At 40.7% G+C, this 20,379-nt stretch overlaps 1 protein-coding gene across 1 annotated transcript in view; it reads left to right on the top strand.

Annotated features, from left to right (window-relative positions):
- ptprg (protein tyrosine phosphatase receptor type G) overlaps window positions 1–20,379 on the top strand; it is a 535,498-nt gene that overhangs the window by 454,492 nt on the left and 60,627 nt on the right. The window contains exon 13 of the mRNA XM_033036632.1: window positions 386–524. Within this exon, the coding sequence (XP_032892523.1) occupies window positions 386–524 (139 nt within the window). The remainder of the gene's footprint in view (window positions 1–385; window positions 525–20,379) is intronic.

Consider the following 20,379-nt stretch of genomic DNA (forward strand, 5'->3'; position numbering starts at 1 on the left):
TGCATCTATGTTGTGCCTTTCATAGCTTTAGTATTCCCAAGGAATGTTACAACCACTGAAGCGTATGTTAAGTGTAATTATATGAATGGAGGAAACGCTACAGCCAACTTATACAGTGCAATCTCCCACAAACAGCAATATGATAACTACCGGATTTTGATTGAGGAATTAATTTGAATAATTATGGTACTTAATGCGTTTTAAATCTCTGTAACCTCAAGACTGACGTTCAATAACCATGCAGATAGGGAACCCCTGGTGAGATGGTTCTGCTGTTCGTATTGAAGCAAGTTAATGCTGTATTCTATGTATAATGTTTTATATATTTTTATTTCAGTTAAAATTTTTGCATTTTTACTTTCTTGCTCTTTCTGTTTTTGTGCAGAAGATAGGTCGTCCTCTAGTATGGCCACACAACCGTACTCACCGTCTAGTAAGATGGAATGGATAATTCCATTGGTGGTTGTCTCAGCATTGACATTTGTCTGCTTGATTCTCCTTATGGGAGTGCTAGTTTACTGGAGGTAAGATTTCGAACTGCTTCCTTTGCATTTGCTAATTAATTAGAATGTCACCGACCTTAAGCAAAAGCTGAAAGCAAAAACTACAGATGCTGGAAACCTGATGGACAGAAAACACTGGAGATACTCAGCAGGTCAGAAAGCATTTGTGTTGAGAAAAACAGAGTTTTAGTTTCAGGTCGATAACTTATCACCAGACTGGAAATGGAGACACAAGGAACTGCAGATGCTGCTGAGCCTAACACAACGTGCTGAAGGATCTCAGTCACAGGCAGCATCAGTGGAGAGAATGGACCAGAAAAGTGAGAAAGCAAGCATGTTTTAAATTGCACAGATAAGGGAGAGAGTCGTACAGCACGGAAACAGCCCCTGGTCTAACTCATCCATACCGATCAAGATCCCCCGTCTAAGCTAGTCTTATTCCCCACGTTTGGCCCACATCCCTTCAAGCTTTTCCTATTCATGTATCTGTCCAAATGTTTTTTCAAATGTTGTTAGGGTACCTCCCTCAACTTCTGTCTCCCTTTGCCTTTTCCCTCCTCCACAACTTGAAATGCGCTCGTCTTCTCAAGTCAAGTCTAATTCAAGAAGAATTCAAGTCATATGCACTGCAGCGGAACAATGAAATTCTTACTTGTTGCAGCTTTACTGGCACATTAATGCACCAACAGACAAATAAAGATACAATAGACTATAACACAATAAATTATCAGTTATAATCGGGAACCAGACCATACAAGCTGAAGCAAGTAGTGCAATAGAAAGTTTATTGTCATATGCACGTACGATGATGTACAGAAGGAATCAAACTCTTGTTTGCAGCAGCATCACAGGCACATAGACTCTGATAACACTCAAAAACATAAATTATACAAGACAGTGAAAAGAAAAAGACCCTGAAAACAAAACAAAACATGAATGCAAATACTCAGTTAGCAACAAGTCAACACTAATGCATGAGTGGTCCATTGCTGAGGTAGAGCTGTGCAGGTTAGTTGAAGAAACTGATGGCTGTAGGAAAGTAGCTGTTCCTGAACCTGGAGGTGTGGGACTTCAAGCTTCTGTACCTCCTGCCTGATGGTAGCAGCAAGAAGAGGGCACGGCCGGAAGGTGGGTGATCCTTGATGGTAGGTGTTGCCTTCTGCTGGTGTGCCTTTCCAATTGCAATGAGAGGGAAAAGGCCTGAAACCTTATCTCTGAATATTTCTCTGCTGGTAGTGACTGATCTGCTGATTATTTTCAACAATTTTTGTTCTTATAAAAATTAAACTGATGGATTTTAACTTTTCATAACTTGTTTCTATGAAAATCAAATATAGCAAAAGGATTCTTCTTTAATGTCTATAAGTTCCTAAATGTCTAAGAATATTTCTGTCATTGATAATTTAATTCAACAAAATAAGCACACTAAATTCCTATTATTTTGCAGGTTGCATTAGCCTAGAAAATGGTGCAATGTTTTTAAGGTGTATTTCTCTTGTCTTCTATCTCTTGAACCAAACTTCAGTATCATGTTGTGTAATTCCGAATGGTGAGCCCTTGTCCCGTGTAGCCTCTCTCCCCTGTGTGTGTTGCTCATCTCAATGTGCCATAGGGAATGTAGTTGAGAGTGCGGATGCCCTTTCGTTTTTTTGTCCGTAGTAAACTGTTAACAGTTTAGCTAAACTAATTGTGGTGTCATTCTAGTTCGTTTCTGGGTGTAAAATAGCCAAATGCTTTCTTTAAATGCATTTTGGACAAATTTCAGGATTTTTGGAGGGACCTAGTTGATGTGAAATGCAGCAACAGTTGTGTACAGAATGAGAGCAAGGGGTAATCCACTTTTTAGGGTATTCATTGCAAACATATTAGAATTAATTGGCTATATATTTCTCTGAGGTTCAATTTTAGGGTAAAAACTAAATTTTTTAGTTTTACGTCACCATGCCAATTAATTTGTTCTCTCCTCTTTTCTAAGTGGATTAGCTATCAGAAATCTTGCACTTGAATCAGAAGAGTATGGGTTAAAGATTAGCTGCATGACTCAAATGCGTAATCCATGCTGGCACATCAGTGCTCAGCTTGAGGAGGTACTGTCTTTCAAACGAGATGTTAAATTGAGGCGCTGCATGCCTCTTTCTCTAATTCCATATTCTGTTTAAAGACTAGCATAACTTTTGCGATGAAACCTATAATTAGCTGCTGAAGGCACCATTCTGCAGATGTGGAAAATCTGAAATTTTGGAGATTTGCACATTGCCTGAGCACTACCTTGATCTTTTTCTAATATGATTGTGGCTTGTAAGGAGTTTTTAGGTAGGCACATGGATGTGCAAGGAATGCAGAGAAATAGATTACGTGCAGGCAATGGAAGTTAGTTTAACATAGCAGCATGTTTGGCTCGGGCATCGTAAGCTGAAGGACCTGTTCCTGTGCTGTATTTTGTGTGTTCTGCATATCCACAGATTCTACTGGCGGAACCACTATCTATAAGGATATAGTGTGACTTAACAGGTCATAACTATTGACTCAAATAAAGTAGGAAGAAATGTAAATGTACCCTCTATCTAAAAGGATCTATTGGCGTAGGTAGGTTTTAGAAAATTCACCTGAAGGGATAACTAACTGGGATGGGAGTGATGGTGTGTATAGATGGGAATAATGAGGGAAATCATTTCTCGGCTGAGGGGTTTTCAGTTGCTTGGGTGTTATTCCCAAAGGAAAATTCCTAGTTTGCAATAGGATTAATTACTTTTTTATCCTTAATAGTCTATAAGAAACCATTTATTTAAAAAAATAAAGGCTTTCAGATGAATTTAGCCACTCAGAGAAATAGAGTGATACAGTGTGGAAACAGGCCCTTCAACCCAACTTGCCCTCACCGGCCAACATGTCCCAGGTACACTAGTCCAACCTGCCCGCGCCTGGTCCATATCCCTCCAAACTTGTCCTATTCATGTACCTGTCTAACTGTTAAACATTGGGATAGTCTCAGCATTAACTACCTCTTCTGGCAGCTTGTTCCATACATCCACCACCTTTTGTGTGAAAAAGTTACCCCTTAGAATCCTATTAAATCTTTTCCCCTTCACCTTGAACCTATGTCCTCTGGTCCTCGATTCCCCTACACTGGGCAAGAGATTCTGTTCATCTCCCTGATCTATTCATCGCATGATTTTATACAACTCTATTAGATCACCCCTCATCCTCCTGGACTCCAAGGAATAGAGACCAAGTCTACTCAACCTCTCCCTGTAGCTCAGACCCTCTAGTCCTGGCAACATCCTTGTAAATCTTCTTTGAACACTTTCAAGCTGGACAATATCTTTCCTATAACATGGTGCCCAGAACTGAACACAATACTCTAAATGCGGTCTCACCAACATCTTATACAACTGCAACATGACCTCCCAACTTCCCTACTCAATCAACTGACTGATGAAGGCCAATGTGCCAAAAGCCCTTTTGATCACCTTATCTACCTGCGACTCGACCTTCAAGGAACCATGCACCCGCACGCCTAGATCTCTCTGCTCTACAACATTCCCAAAGGCCTACTATTCACTGTTTAGGTCCTGCCCTTGTTAGATGTCCCAAAATGCAACACCTCACACTTCTCTATATTAAATTCCATCAACCATTCCTCAGCCCTGCTGGCCAATCGATCCAGATCAATCTTTCACAACCATCTTCACTATCTGCAAAACCACCCACTTTTGTATCATCAGCAAACTTGCTAATCTTGCCCTGTATGTTCTCATCCAAATCATTAATGTAGATGACAAACAGTCACGGGTCCAGTACCGATCCCTGAGGCACGCCACTAGTCACAGGCCTCCAGTCTGTAAAGCAACCTTCCACCATCTGCATCCTTCCATGAAGCCAATTTGCTATCCATTCAGCTATCTCTCCTTGGAGGATGATCAAACCGGATTAAAATTGACTGCCTACATTTGGAAAACAAATATGATTTTAGATTGAATTTGATTTTCCTTTGAGTTATCTGGTACATCCTAGACTAAATTACAAAAATGAATAAAATGCCAATTAAACAAGATGAAGCCAGGGACAGAAATTATGCAACTTCTAATACATTTTATTTAACAGTGTCTAATGCTAATAAAAAAAACAATTGGCATTGCATTAATTGGATAGTTTATATCAATCAACAGAATCGTAAATCACGATGGATACAACAATAAGTTATCTGTATCACAGTATCTCTGTGTCAGGCATTTTACAGTTATAAAAGTCATATTCAATGTTCACGTTATATTGTGGAAGAACCTGCAGTCTTTGTTTAGCCAGTGGGTTTTCTGCAGATATACAGTGAAAGCTAATGTATATTTCCATTGAGGCAGCTAATCAGATGTATCATTCAAAAGTTCTATCTTCCTTTCGGGCTCCTAAGCTTCACCACTGTCATTACTTTTGGCAATCTGATGTTTCATAGTTGCCTACTTTTCTTTATCATCAAGTTGTTTTCCTCACCTTAATTTTCTTACTTGCTATATTTTTAATTGTTTATTCATGGCACTGTCAATGATAATGTCGCAATAAACCAACCATTCCAGGGTTGAAATTATATATTTTTTAATGTTTACAGTTCTGTGGCAATGTTTGACAAGCTGCTTCAAAGATTCTTCATCTTTATGAGAATCTATTACATTCTGGACTTGGGAGTACAAAATATATTCGGAATTACCTTCAGTTCCATCAAGGAAATTCTGTCTCAACAATATTTTTTTAAAGAGATCCAGCATGAAAACAAGCCATTCAGCTAATCAAGTCCAGTCTGACTATCGATCATTGATGCTATGTTATCGCACTTTTCTCATCCACTGCCTGCACACTAAGGAACACTTTTACAGAGGACACTGAACCTGCAGACCCATCCATCTTTGGAATGTGGGAGGAAACCGGAGCATCCGAGGAAACCCATGCAGTCACAGGGAGAATGTGTAAATTTGACACTGACAGCACCCGAGGTCAGGATCGAACCCAGGTCTCTGGTGCTGAGAGGCAGCGGCTCTACCAGCTGTGCCATTGATATGGATATTAGTCAGGACTATCGATTCAATTACGTGGAATCTTGCCAAAATGTCATCCGTCAAATATATTAATTCTTACATTTTAATCAGCTGAAATTTATAAACAAAGAAGATTCCCTGTATTTTTGTTCTCAATGCTGAATTAAGTCCCAGGAATCACAATGGGGCAGTACAGTGGTTCATCGGCAGAGTTGCTACTTTACAGTGCCAGAGACCAGGATACAATCCTGACTGGGTTTTCTCCGGGTTCTCCGGTTTCCTCCCACACTCCAAAGACGTGCAAGTTAATTGGCTTCGGTAAGTTGTAAAATTGTCCCTTGTGTGTGTAGGTTGGCGTACGGGGTGATCACTGGTCTGTGCGGACTCGGTTGGCCTAAGAATTGTTTCAACAAGGTAGTCCCGATAACTAACAAGCAGCTGAACTAATATTCAATTCAGTAGGTTAAATGCCCACTAAACTTTATTATACTTCTTTAAAGTGTCTCCACTCCTTCTCCCCCCCCCCTTATCCCCTCCTTCTCTCCTCTTCTCTCTCCTTCTCTCCCTCCCCCCTCTCTCCGCGCTCTCTAAAGGACTTACCGGGCGAGTGCCCTCGAGCTTGAAGGTCGAAGACACTCTTCTTAACTCGCGGATTAGGTCGCCGCAGTGGGACAGCCCCTTAACTCTTTGCTCATTGAGTACTTTGGGGAAGGACAGCACCCATAGTCAGGATCAAACCCAGTTCTCTGGTGCTGTGCCACCCCAGTGTTTAGTTCTACTGTAGTACTTGAAGCCTGGCACATGGTAGATATGGATGTAATAAAGTAGTAGTGATTAATTTTTGAAAACAGATAGGGATTTGATAAATTAGTGATGTTGGGTGAAGCAACTCCAGAAGATGATGACATGTTACTTGGAAGGAGTGACACTGATAATGGAACAGAAAAAGCAGGAAATAAATACAGTGGCTTGCAAAAGTATTCATACCCCTTGAACTTTTCCACATTTTGTCACGTTACAACCACAAACGTAAATGTATTTTATTGGGATTTTATGTGATAGACCAACACAAAGTGGTGCATAATTGTGAAGTGGAAGGAAAATGATACATGGTTTTCAGTTTTTTTTACAAATAAAAAACTGAAAAGTGTGGCGTGCAAAAGTATTCAGCCCCCCTGAGTCAATACTTTGTAGAACCACCTTTCGCTGCAATTACAGCTGCAAGTCCTTTGGGGGTATGTCTCTACCAGCTTTGCACATCTAGAGACTGAAATGTTTGCCCATTCTTCTTTGCAAAATAGCTCAAGCTCAGTCAGATTGGATGGAGAGCGTCTGTGAACAGCAATTTTCAAGTCTTGCCAGAGATTCTCAATTGGATTTAGGTCTGGACTTTGACTGGGTCATTCTAACACATAAATATGCTTTGATCTAAACCATTCCATTGTAGCTCTGGCTGTATGTTTAGGGTCATTGTCCTGCTGGAAGGTGAACCTCCGCCCCAGTCTCAAGTCTTTTGCAGACTCTAACAGGTTTTCTTCCAAGATTGTCCTGTATTTGGCTCCATCCATCTTCCCATCAACTCTGACCAGCTTCCCTGTCCCTGCTGAAGAAAAGCATCCGCACAGCATGGTGCTGCCACCACCATGTTTCACAGTGGGGATGGTGTGTTCAGGGTGATGTGCAGTGTTAGTTTTCCGCCACACATAGCGTTTTGCATTTAGGCCAAAAACTTCAATTTTGGTCTCATCTGACCAGAGCACCTTCCTCCACATGTTTGCTGTGTCCCCCACATGGCTTGTGGCAAACTGCAAACGGGACTTCTTATGGCTTTTTTTCAACAATGGCTTTCTTCTTGCCACTCTTCCATAAAGGCCCGATTTGTGGAGTGCAAGACTAATAGTTGTTCTGTGGACAGATTCTCCCACCTGAGCTGTGGATCTCTGCAGCTCCTCCAGAGTTACCATGGGCCTCTTGGCTGCTTCTCTGATCAATGCTCTCCTTGGCCTGTCAGTTTAGGTGGACGGCCATGTCTTGGTAGGTTTGCAGTTGTGCCATACTCTTTCCATTTTCGGATGATGGATTGAACAGTGCTCCGTGATATGTTCAAAGCTTGGGATATTTTTTTATAACCTAACCTTGCTTTAAACATCTCCACAACTTTATCCCTGACCTGTCTGGTGTGTTCCTTGGGCTTCATGATGCTGTTCGTTCACTAATGTTCTCTAACAAACCTCTGAGGCCTTCACAGAACAGCTGTATTTATACTGAGATTAGATTACACACAAGTGGACTCTATTTACTAATTAGGTGACTTCTGAAGGCACCTAATCTTTTATTTAGGGGTATCAGAGTAAAGGGGGCTGAATACTTTTGCACGCCACACTTTTCAGTTTTTTATTTGTAAAAAAATTTGAAAACCATGTATCATTTTCCTTCCACTTCACAATTATGCGCCACTTTGTGTTGGTCTATCACATAAAATCCCAATAAAATACATTTACGTTTGTGGTTGTAACGTGACAAAATGTGGAAAAGTTCAAGTGGTATGAATACTTTTGCAAGCCACTGTATATACTCAGAAGGTAAATTCTCAGCTGATAATGATGTGGCAGAATAAGAAGGTAAATATTCTGCTTCTATTGCATTTTCCTCACACCACATTCTCAGCAGGTACAGGAAATTAAACATGGGATATTACATTTAACTATCCAGGATGGATTTCCGATAAATCTATGCAAACGTATACAGCTGTGCTGCCCAATCTACTACCATTTCATCTATTCCTTGGGTGACTTTGTGGTTTAAAATGTGTCTTGTTATCTTGTGGGTTTTACTTATAAAACAATCCCGTTTCAATCCGGAGTAGGTGTGAACCTACTTCTGCAGCGATTGTGCCATTGTGAGTTTCCACGGAAAAGGTCTTTGAATAGTTGTGCTGTTATTCCACTATGGAGCTGTCTCCTGCCAGTAGAATTAATGGCTGTCCAGGTAATCTTAACCAGTCCGCAGCCTGATTAGAAATCTTTCTTCATCTCTGAATTTCAAGCCAAAAGCTCCATTGAAAACAAAAAATAATTGTGGAAGGGGTTTCTAATGATTTCATAAGTTCGTAAGTGATAGGAGTAGAATTAAGCCATTCGGCTCATCAAGTCTACTCCGCGATTTAATCGCGGCTGATCTATCTTTCCCTCTCATCCCCATTCTCCTGCCTTATCCCCACAATCCCTGACACCCGAATATGAGGATTTGTCTCCCCATTCTTAAGACTGAACACTCCTCAGGACATATTTCTAAACATATTAAAATGCCAGACTTAATTTTATGGAAAGAATACTAATACAGTATAAACCCGCAGTATGACAATTTGATAAGTGGAAATTCACTATTATTGAATTCAGAAATCATTACAACAAATTTGAGAATTTAGTTGAGAAAATAACAAAATGAATACTAGACTAAGTGGGACCCGTTGGGTCCCAGCATCACACAGGAGGGCTGGTCATCCAACGCAATATTCCACCTCTCCACCAATTCTAATATTGGTGGCCAGTTGGGGGGGGGGGGGCTTTCTGGAGCGCTAGTATGGGTGTTGTGGGCTGAAGGGACTGGTTTCCAGAGGGCTAGTATGCAAATTGTGCGCCAAATGGATTCTTGGGCTGGCGTCTCAGTCAATCATGCCTGTTGTGCTGGCAACTCACTCACGGCTGGTGGGCTGGTAGTTGACTCACGGCTAATCCTTGAAATTCTATTTCAAGCAGGGTATAAGGCCACCAAATTCAAGTGCAGTTTCTTACCACTTCTAGCAGGGTGCAAGGCCACCAAATTCAAGTGCAGTTTCATACCATTTGAAGTAGGGTGCAAAGCCACTAAAGACAGCGAGTCGTGACCTCTCCCTCCTCCATCTTGCAGAGACTGAGCCACACCCACATTTCCGGGTTTTTTAACCCCTCCCCCCCACCGGAAAAGGTGTGGCTTTCATGGAGTGATTGACAGGAGAGAGATTCTCAACATTTTTTAAAAAACTAATAACACTTTTATTTTTCATTGATGGGAAGAATTCTCTGCATCTGCTCAGCGGATGGGGACTGAGTAAGATGGCCAAAAACCACAGCCGTAAGTGGTAGCGTTTTATCTAAAATCAATATACAGTGCAAACAGGAAGTAAGTGCATTTACAGTAGTGCCTTTTAACTTCAAGCCAAAGCACCCAAGCCACCATTTGCAGTAAGTAGTGCCTTTCAACTTAAAGCCAAAGCACCCAAGCCACCATTTGCAGTAAGTAGTGCCTTACAACTTCATGCTACAATTTGCAGTAAGTGGTGCCTTTCAACTTCAAGCCAATGCACCCACGCCACCATTTGCAGTAAGTAATGCCTTTTAACTTTAAGCCATTGCATCCAAGCCACCATTTGCAGTAAGTAGTGCCTTTCAACTTCAAACCACACCCAAGCCACACCCAAGCCACCATTAGCAGTAATAGGTGCCTTTCAACTTCAAGTCAAATCTCCCAAGCCACCATTTGCAGTAAGTAGTGCCTTTCAACTTCAAGCCAAAGCAACCAAGCCACCATTTGCAGTAATAGTGCCTTTCAACTTCATGCTACCATTAGCAGTAAATAGTGCCTTTTAACTTCAAGCCAAAGCACCAAGCCACCATTTGCAGTAAGTAGTGCCTTTCAACTTCAAACCAAAGCTCCCAAGCCACCACTTGCAGTAAGTAGTGCCTTTCAACTCCATGCCACCATTTGCAGTGACTTTCAACAATGCCAAAGCACCCAAGCTACAATTTGCAGTTAGTAGTGCCTTTCAACTTAAAGCCAAAGCACCCAAGCCATCATTTGCAGTAAGTAGTGCCTTTCAACTTCAAGCCAAAGCAACCAAGCCACCATTTGCAGTAAGTAGTGCCTTTCAACTTCATGCTACCATTTGCAGTAAGTGGTGTCTTTCAACTTCAAGCCACACCCAAGCTACAATTTGCAGTAAGTAGTGTCTTTCAACTTCAAGCCAAAGCAACCAAGCCACCATTCGCAGTAATAGTGCCTTTCAACTTCAAGCCAAAGCTCCCAAGCCACCATTTGCAGTAAGTAGTGCCTTTCAACTTCATGCCACCATTTGCAGTGACTTTCAACAATGCCAAAGCACCCAAGCTACAATTTGCAGTTAGTAGTGCCTTTCAACTTAAAGCCAAAGCACCCAAGCCATCATTTGCAGTAAGTAGTGCCTTTCAACTTCAAGCCAAAGCAACCAAGCCACCATTTGCAGTAAGTAGTGCCTTTCAACTTCATGCTACCATTTGCAGTAAGTGGTGTCTTTCAACTTCAAGCCACACCCAAGCTACAATTTGCAGTAAGTAGTGTCTTTCAACTTCAAGCCAAAGCAACCAAGCCACCATTCGCAGTAATAGTGCCTTTCAACTTCAAGCCAAAGCTCCCAAGCCACCATTTGCAGTAAGTAGTGCCTTTCAACTTAATGCCACCATTTGCAGTAAGTGGTGTCTTTCAACTTCAAGCCACACCCAAGCCACCATTTGCAGTAAGTAGTGCCTTTCAACTTCAAGCCACACCCAAGCCATCATTTGCAGGAAGTAGTGCCTTTCAACTTCAAAGCTCCCAAGCCACCATTTGCAGTAAGTAGTGCCTTTCAACTTCATGCCACAATTTGCAGTAAGTAATGCCTTTCAACTGCAAGCCAAAGCAACCAAGCAACCATTTGCAGTAAGTAGTGCCTTTCAACTTCAAGGCAAAGCAACCAAGCCACCATTTGCAGTGAGTAGTGCCTTTCAACTTCAGGCCAAAGCTCCCAAGCCACCATTTGCAGTAAGTAGTGCCTTTCAACTTCATGCCACCATTTGCAGTAAGTAGTGCCTTTCAATTTCAAGACACACCCAAGCCAAGCCAACCGGGGGGGGCGCTTTGTGGAGCGCTAGTATGAACCATTTTAGAACCAAGAGAGACATATTTTTGCAAGCTTTAGAACCAATAGAGACATTTTTTTGCAAGCTTTAGAACCAATAGAGACATTGTTTGCAAGCTTTAGAACCAATAGACATTTTTTTGCAAGCTTTAGAACCAATAGTCATTTTTTTTTGCAAGCTTTAGAACCAAGAGACATTTTTTTGCAAGCTTTAGAACCAATAGTCATTTTTTTTTTGCAAGCTTTAGAACCAAGAGACATATTTTTGCAAGCTTTAGAACCAATAGAGACACTTTTTGCAAGCTTTAGAACCAATAGAGACACTTTTTGCAAGCTTTAGAACCAATAGAGACACTTTTTGCAAGCTTTAGAACCAATAGACACATTCTGCAAGCATTTTAGAACCACTAAGGGCACTTACATTTGAGTAGACATGTGTTCAGTGTTATTCACAGCTCAGAGAAACGTGACCCTCTGCCTTCCTCCATCTTGAAGCGACTGTGTGGCACACCACTTCCTAGTTTTATAGTCGCTCCCCCCTGCCGCCAGCGGGGGCAGCAGAGAGAATGGGGAATTTTGTAAAAACATTAATATCTCTGTCATTTTTAATCGACGGGGAAAATCCTCGGCACACATGTGGCGGAGGGGGGCTCTGAGCAAGGTGGCCAAAAATGACGGCCGTAGGTGGCGGCGTTCTCTCGGAAATCGCAGCACAGATGGCCAAAACCGGTCAAGAACAGACTTTTAGTAATATAGATAAAATAAGAAGGACACAACTAATTTTCTCAATAGGTACACAAAAATGCTGGAGAAACTCAGCGGGTGCAGCAGCATCTATGGAGCGAAGGAAATAGGCAACGTTTCGGGCCGAAACCTTGCCTATTTCCTTCGCTCCATAGATGCTGCTGCACCTGCTGAGTTTCTCCAGCATTTTTGTGTACCTTCGATTTTCCAGCATCTGCAGTTCCTTCTTAAACAATAAATAATTTTCTCAATGTTTGTTTAGAGTTTCCATTTCTGGAAAATCATGATTGAGCTGGTTTTCTAAGAAGGTTGCCCCTCCACAATGCATGGTGTGAAATTGTGTTGAAATGTTGTTCATTGCACATATTATTTGCATGTGCTTTTGTTTGGTCTGTCTTTTCATTTAGATGTAATGAGAGATGTGTTCTGGTACCTCAATTGTTCTATGAGGCTTACGGCACGTTTTTCTTATTGTGCTTGAATAGGTGGTGTAATAATGTACAGCTTTGCACAGTGAAAACCACGTTGTAATGTTACCAAAGCAATGATTCTTCTGCAACTTCTAGCAGCAATTTCCCCAATGGTAATTTGAGCTTTCAGGATTCATTGAAGTTGCCAGTTGTCATGGTGACAGGCCCCCTGCTGCTGAATTTGTCCTGAGGAGTCTGTTCAGTCTTTAAGAAAAATCCTCATTAAAGGAGCACAAAAAAAGCGTTTTACCAACTCTACGACTTGCAAATATTTTTACTGATATTTTGAACACTCCATGGTCATGAGCAAAAGAAAATTAAGAGAGTCGAAAATTTACAGACTCGCATAAAAATGTCCAACATATCATCCAAGATAAGCTTTTAAAAGCTTCCAACAGCATGCATGGATTCAAACAATAGCTGTATTTTATGATTCTTCTCTTGTAAGTTAATTACAGTGCATATCACAAAATGGTGCACATGGTACCTGTTGGTATATTTTTAGACAAGCAAAATGTTTGCCTCAGCCAAAAAAAATAAACTGATATAATTTCAATGGCAATTAAAAGCTGTTTTCCAGACAAAACTAACTATACTCTTTTGTATCTCGCTTCCAAACATTGACATTCAAATGGTTTCAGCTGATCCTTTGAAACATTAATCCCTCCCAAATGTGCTACCACTTCTTCTATTCACTGGATGACTTTATTTAAGTGATTCAAAATGTGTTTAGTTATATTGTGGGTTTCACTTGTAAAACTATCCTGTTTCAAACCAGAGCAGGCGTGAACATACTTGTGTAGCGATTATGCTTCTGTAGTAAAAGCCCCTGAACAGCCTGCTGTTGTTCCACTATAAACCATTATAAACAGCAAACGAGTGCTTTTAATATTAATTTGAAATGCAAAAGTACAAATTTTATCTGCCTCTAACAAAGGTCACATAATGGCTGGTAGACACAAAATGCTGGAGTAACTCAGCGGGACAGGCAGCATCTCTGGAGAGAAGGAATGGGTGACGTTTCAGGTCGAGATCCTTCTTCAGACCCGACCCGACTTCTCGACCCAAAACGTCACCCATCCAGAGATGTTGCCTGCCCCGCTGAGATACTCCAGCATTTGTGTTTACCTGCAATTTAAACCAGCATCTGCAGTTCTTTCTGTCACATCATGGCTAATTACGTTCCATATTGTGGTCTAACATAATCTGCCATAGTTTAAATTTTTGCAATGAAATCTGTTTTCATTGAAGTAAAACCATGTGGTACTTCCACTCGTTATTCAAATGACTCCAAAATTCCCACCCAGATGCAGACAACATTCTGTTTAATCTGACCAACAGAGGGGTTGCATAAGAGCCAACGATGTTGATTTTCATCATTTCTGGCGTGTACTTAAAATGAATTATTGCGCTTAATTCGAAGCATAATTATAACAATTATTGGACATTGGAAATGATTGACCTTCAGAATTTAACATGAAGGTTCTTCATGATAAATGTAGGAACAGGGAACCGCTGATGCGGGTTTACAAAGAAAAGACAAGGTGCTGGAGTAACTCAGCGAGTCAGGCAGCATCTCTGAAGAACATGTGTAGGTAATGTTTCAAGTCAGGACCTTTCTTCAGACTGGTTGTGGGGGGAAAGGGGGATAGAAAGCTAGAAGAGAGGAGGGGCAAAACAAAGCATGGCAGGCAATAGGTGAACACAAGTGAGAAAGGGTTTTGATAGGCAGATGACTGGACAAAGCCAGAGATTAAAAGAAAGGTGCGTTACAAGAGTTGCGAATTGTGAATCCAGAGGAAGAAATGGAGAGGAGAAATATATGACAGTCTAGGTGGGGCACAGGGAAAGGGAAGGGGAAGAAATGGGAGAGAAGGGGTGGGGGCTTGTGAGAGGTTACCTAAACTAGAGAGTTCAATGTTCATACTGTTGGGTGAGCTTCCCAAGCGGAATATGAGGGGCTGCTCCTCCAGTTTGGGTGTGGCGTCACTCTGTCAATGGAGGAAGCCCAGGACAGAAAGATCAGTATGGGAACATAGACACAAAGTGCTGAAGTAGAAGTACCTCAGCAGGACAAGCAGCATCTCTGGAGAGAAGGAATGGATGACGTTTCCGGTCTAGACCCTTCTTCAGACCTTGTCTTCAGGTCTGATGAAGGGTCTCAACCCGAAACGTCACCCATTCCTTCTCCCCAGAGATGCTGCCTGTCCCACTGAGTTACTCCAGCTTTTTGCGTCTATCTTCGGTTTAAACCAGCATCTGCAGTTCCTTCCCACACATAATGTCCAGATGTGTTTTGGTAATGCTACTTTAAAACCAAATACTGGCTACCCCGATCTTTTATCATTTTATACCAAGTGTTAATTCACAACGACTGGAAAGGAATGGAGTTTGATTTACATTTCATGTAAAAATCTATATTCTTGACTCACTGGAGTGGAACTTGAAGTAACTACTTTCAGTTTCAGAGATGGATGTGCTGTCACTGTACATAGAACTCTCTTATTTTGGAAAATAGATATATTTCATTATCTTAAATTATTGTAATGTCTCATTGTATCAAATAAAACCACCATAGAATAGAAATGAACCGACTGAAATATATTTGATAAAACTTTTCAAATTGTTTGCATACATTAAATTTGCTTCAACCACTGTGAGGCCGTTAGAAAATATGCTGTTGTAGTTCATTGCAAAATAGATCCTTTCCGGGTTCAGAAAACTCCCTCGTCATTCAGATCTATCTAATTGTCATATATATTATTGCCTTCATTCCAGAATAAGACTCCAGTGAGTCTAAAAATGATGTAAGCACTTCTGTAATTTTCTTAAACATATTCAGTATTTGGCTTTTGAAATGGTCCTGAGTTGACCTAAGCTTAGAATGATAGTCATACCACAAGGAAACAGGCTGGTCTGCCCGACTTTCCCTTGCTGACCAAGATGCCCCGTCTGCGCTCGTCTCACCTCCCCACATTTGGCCCATAGCCCTCTAAACCAGTGATCGGCAACCTACGGCCCAATCATCCGGCCGGCAGGAGTATTTATTTTCAATTAGTTTTCGCGATCTGGGAATTGTAGCTAGTCCTGGGGACACGAGCTGATCTGGGAACTGCAGCTAGTCCCGGAGACATGGGCTGATCTGGGAACTGCAGCTAGTCCCGGGGCAGGCAGGTGACCTGAACTGCAGCCAGTCCCGGGGCAGGCGACCTGGGAACTGCAGAAAACGATTTGAAAAACACGTGAACACTAATGCGAAAAACAACACCAAGTGTCACACTATGGCGATAGATGTGGCACGCCATCCGCTCACAGACATGGGTTCCTGGTCCCTATGCAGAACAAGGTTGCCGACTCCTGCTCTAAACCATTCCTATGCTTATACCTGTCCAAATGTCTTTTAAATGTTGTCATAGTACAATGCATTAATGTGTTTGAGTTCCTACAGTTTGCTAAAGATGTTTTAGTATAAAATAAAACTGCGAAGCACTTATTTCTAATGTACAGCAATGGCAAAATTGTTGTGAAAAAAATATCTGAGCATAGCTGTACATATTCTTGCTTCTACCACATAAACTGAAATATTAATGTTATTGACTAATGCTTTACCGCCTTTTCATATCAAAATTATAATCCAATTTTGAAGCATTTTCTTTTGAATGTTTCATTGTCGTATTTCCAATTTCACATGCAGAATGTTCAAGGGATTAAGAGGACAATTGGAATCAAGCCTATGTAGTTGATTTAGATTTATCCTTCTTTACTGGTGATTTGCATTAGTTCCTTCCCTTGCCCCATATGTGGCCATTGCTCTGTCTACTTGCTGATGAGACCCAAGGCGATATCGACCCCACTGGGATGAATATCATGGCTCCAAGGGTATTAAACAATGCATTCAGCTTTCGAAAAGCTGGAAGGCGGTTATCTGAGGTCTTATTGCAATGTTAATCAGCTTTTTCTGATTATTTTGTGTTGTATATAGCAGCTTTGGAATATCACACAAATCATATCTTTGTGTGTATGTGGTAATTCGGAAACATATTTGTGCAGTTACAAGGCACTTGAGTATAATGGTCCACCGTTATAGGGAATGTTTGTTTCATGTATGCATTTTAACAATTGAAATAATAATAATAATAATAAATTTTATTTATGGGCGCCTTTCAAGAGTCTCAAGGACACCTTACAAAAATTGAGCATGTAGAGGAAAAACATGTAAGGGGAATGAAATAAATAGTAGAGACATGACTAGTACACAAAGTAAAGACAGAATAATGGCTTATTTGACTATGAGACGGGTTCATGCCTCACTTCTTCATCTCAGCTACACGCACATCATCCACAGCCTACCTTCAATCTATGTCATTATAGTCCCTCACGCGTTTGTTTAATCTCTTGAGGGAACTTTTACTAGATTTATTCTTGTCTAACCGAGAAAGTCAAGCAAATTCCACTCGCCAAAATACTCTGTATCCCCACTCTTCTGCTCTTGTTTCTCTCCATAAAATAGCTTATGACTACATTGATCCATCATGGTGATCAGTCGACAAAAGGAATCAAAGAGAGTAGGGTAATTTATTAAAATGAATAATTACTTTATTATTGTGATTATTACATTTTTCCATAAATTATTAGTGTCAGATTCCATAGATATTATACATGGATAGGTTTAATAGAACATAGAACAGTACAGCACAGGAACAGGCCCTTCAGCCCACAATTTCTGTGCCAAACATAATGCCAAGATAAATGTCTCTGAAATGTGAATATCGTAATCTGCCTCCACCACCACTCCTGGCAGTTTATTTCCTTTCTGATATTTGTGTTCCTTTGGGGGAAATGTCCCTGCATTTTAGATCAATATCAGTCAAATAATTAGCTTTGCTTCTTCCATTCAGAATTGGTTGCTGCTGTAGCTCTTGTAACTTTGTAAAGAAATAATGATCATGTATGTTTACCTATTGCTTGACAATCAGTTTAAAAGAATGCTTCTTACCAGACATATCTCAAATAGACATTGAAAACTATGCATCCCATCTGATCAGCTCAATACACAAAACATGGAGAACATAATTTTGAGAAATGATTAGGAACTTGACCTGTCAATTGCCCTGTTGCTTTGGTTTTCATATTCTGTTTGATGTTTGATCAATTTTCCTTTACTATATTCTTTCATCCTGAAAATATAAATTATTACTGTCCTAAAAGTTAGAGGGAGGAACAATGAATGTTCCTTATTAAACAAATTGCCCATCAAAACATTGGAGGGAAATCAGTCTATTAGTTGCCACAAATGGGGAAAGTAAATTATAATGCTGTCAAATAAAGTGTTGAAATGTCATTTTTCAGAAGTTGACATCAGTCTGAAGAAGGGTCCTGACCTATAACGTTATCTGTCCAGTCCCTCCACATATACTGCCTGACCTGCTAAGTCACTCCACGTTCACTTATGTGCACACAAAATGTATATAATTTCAGTGCACAATAAGAAATGATACTATAGAAATTGAATATTCGTGCAAATTGTATCAATCCATACATCAATTTTCTGTAATCCGAAAACTGCACAAAGATCATTTGATATGGTAACTATACCTCCACAATATTAAAAAGCACATAAGACTGATAAGAATGAACAGTTACTGAGAATGGAGTGAGAGAGGAAACTAGTTCTGCTGTTCACAGTAACGAGCATATGTGTGTACACTAGTCTTTTGAATATAATAAGTTCACTTGTGTGTATGGGTGTCCATAAATTGGGCATTCATAATAATTTCAATTTCATGGATCCATTTTTGATCTGAGATGAATGCTTTTATCTCATCATTAATATCAATTTTTATTAATTTACGAGGTGCAAGTGTTTGAAGCAGGGCAGGATGCATCCTATTCCTAATTGCCCTTGAGAAGGCAATTGTAATTCTTTCTTGAGGCAGTCCCGCTGAAGATATGTCCACAATGATTTTGAGGAGGTAGTTCTGGGATTAAATACAGCAGTAAAGATAAAGCATCTCTAAGTTAGGATAGTGAATGACTTGAAAGAAAGCTTGCGTTGAATAATGTTCCCATCTCACTACAAGTGTGGGAGGGACTATTAAAGTTGCTGATGCACAATACAGCCACATTCTGCTCGTGATGGAAGGAATGAATGATTTGGATACTCATCATATTAGAAATGCGCCTAGTAGAGATCCAATGATTTTGGCCCCGATTTTAACTCAACAGATTTTACGCAGTGTTTAGCAGGCTTATTTAGGTACTACATAAAACGGCACAAGAATAGACCCTTAGACCTGCAATATCCATACTGAACATGATGCTTGGTTAAACAAATAACCTCTGCCTGCACATGATCCACATCCCGTTATTCCCTGCATATCCATAATTGCCTCTTAAATGCGCTCAGTCTCATCCTTAGCAGAAGCAAATAAAACTGCATTTGTATTATTAATTTTTATATGTGGGAGTAAGTGGGACTTACTGAACCAGGGTTTATCCAGGATCAGCAAAATGCACCCAAGTTAGAATCATTGCAGATTGGAGGGGTAACTGGCAGGCAATGGTTTCTTATAATAAGAAGATAAACACAAAATGCTGGAGTAGTTCATTGGGTCAGGCAGCATCTCTGGAGAGAAGGAATGGGTGACATTACAGGTCAAAAACCTTTATGTTTCTTCTGCTCTTCTCAGGATGGGCATTTGACAGAAGGGAGTCAAAGAAGCCTCAGTGAATTGCCTGCAGTGCATTACAGTTAATGCCTGGCTGCATCTCTGGATGACACAAAATGGTTTATAGCACTCAACATTTTTTTGCAGACTATTCACTGTTCTAATGTAGATACAGTGGTGAATTTGCATGCAATAATTTTCAGAGAGGGATTCTGAACATGATTTCAGCAGTGTGTCCCCCAGACAAGAGCTAAATAACCCGTCACTTCATGAAATGTAAGTAGCAGCATGGCTGGGAACTGAGGAGATGAGCCCTCAATGCAGAATACCCAGCCCTTTAATTGCCTGGGCTCATGATAACGATTGGCATTCGCATCTGTTTGGCTGCCACAGCTGGACACCGGCCAAGTTTGTTGGTGCAATTGCCAAGGGTCAGCCAGGGGCCTGTTTAAAAAGACAATCGAACGCTCAAAACAAAGCTGCACTGTCTTTTGTCTCCTGGTTCACGTTGACTGAACAGAGAAAGAGGAATACCACAAGGTTCAGGAAATACTGTAAGCCACTCTGTAGTTTCAGATTGGTAAATACCGGCTGTTTTGAATGAATCATCAAGTCTACATGGGTTCCAGTGGTGGAACTCCATGTTTTCTTCTGCAAGATTCATACTGAGGTCAAACTTGGTGAACAGACGCTGAGCCTTTGAATGCAATGGGGATCGTGGGGCTGCAGGGAAGAAAAGGGAAAAAGTATTTATTTTAAATTATTTCTTATTTGATTAATGTTTTAATTATTTTAAAGTGATTTATTTAATGTTTAATCATTTCTGAAGCACTTCAAGGCTGTTCCCAGGGTAATATTTCTCCATTGTGGTTTACCGTTCATGTTGCTGATAGATAGCGGAGTCAGGGGATATGGGGAGAAGGCAGGAACGGGGTACTGATTAGGGATGATCAACCATGATCAAATTGAATGGCTCAGTGGGCCGAATGGCCTACTCCTGCACCTATTGTCTATTCTGGGATCATCAGCCTAGCAAGAAAACCCCCTCCACATCTG

The sequence above is a fragment of the Amblyraja radiata genome, chromosome 18 (assembly GCF_010909765.2).
Source record: "Amblyraja radiata isolate CabotCenter1 chromosome 18, sAmbRad1.1.pri, whole genome shotgun sequence".
Taxonomy (NCBI): Eukaryota; Metazoa; Chordata; class Chondrichthyes; order Rajiformes; family Rajidae; genus Amblyraja; species Amblyraja radiata.